This window comes from Loa loa, assembly GCF_000183805.2.
Source record: "Loa loa unplaced genomic scaffold supercont3.3098, whole genome shotgun sequence".
Classification (NCBI taxonomy): Eukaryota; Metazoa; Nematoda; class Chromadorea; order Rhabditida; family Onchocercidae; genus Loa; species Loa loa.
The window spans coordinates 1-941 of NW_018111276.1; the positions used below are offsets into that span (position 1 = coordinate 1).

The following is a 941-nucleotide window of genomic DNA, read 5'->3' on the forward strand; positions in this document are numbered from 1 at the left end:
TATATAATATATATATATATATATATATATATATATATATATATATATATATATATATATATATATATATATATATAATATATATCGGAATAAATTTAAAATGCTCAATAATCGAAATTTTAGTGTACTCTAACCTTGAAATAGCAAACGGTCGAATTATCTTCCTCTCTGGTTTTTGGTGTCGCATTGATTGTCGTCCTAAGGCAAAAGCAAAATGTCATCGTCTAATGGGAAAAGTATCGAAGAAAAATCAAAAGAAGAAAATATGAAGATTGAAAAGAAGCAAATAATTACAAAGGTCAATGACCATGCCAATTTTAACTTTCCTTTTCCTTTCTTAATTCCTCTCGTCCTTTTCTTATTTTTAAAGGATACGTCAATTCCTCGAGATATCTCGAAAGTTACTGAAATCAGATAAGTCCTTCAACTCCATACTTATCAAATTTCTGCAATTTTTCCTCAATTTGCACATATTTTCATCACCAGTGCCATACTGATTTCAGGATCCAGAACAAATGACGAAATTCGGCGAATCGTTATCAACGTGTTCGGACGTAGAATGGGATAGAGCTGATCCAGCTTATGCATCTGAACTTATCAATGTGAAGAAAAAGCCTGTATCTTTTAATTTGTTCTCAGTCTATCACTCTCTATCATCTACCCAGAAAAGCTGAAACTTTGAAATGAAGGAAAAACAAGGGAATAAAAACTTGAAATTGAGGAAATGTGACATTTTGTAACTGATCTCAATATCCAATTCAACAAGAGAAAATTTCATAAGTTAACAATCGTCTATTGCTAATTAAAGTACTGATCAGAAGAAAACAAATTAATTAACAATAAAATGGCAATCTCTTCGAACTATCCAAAAGATTATTGATTCTGTGATGAAACTATTGAAGAATTTACCTCTAAATTTCAAATCATGACACTTCTTCGAA

At 29.9% G+C, this 941-nt stretch overlaps 1 protein-coding gene across 1 annotated transcript; it reads left to right on the forward strand.

Annotated features, from left to right (window-relative positions):
• Nucleotides 1-214: 214 nt before the first annotated feature.
• LOAG_15892 (hypothetical protein) lies at nucleotides 215-617 on the forward strand (the record flags this gene model as incomplete). Its single annotated transcript, XM_003151381.1, has 2 exons — nucleotides 215-298; nucleotides 504-617. Coding segments are annotated over 2 exons (198 nt in total), but the record flags the coding sequence as incomplete, so codon positions are not given.
• Between the last annotated feature and the right edge of the window lie 324 nt (nucleotides 618-941).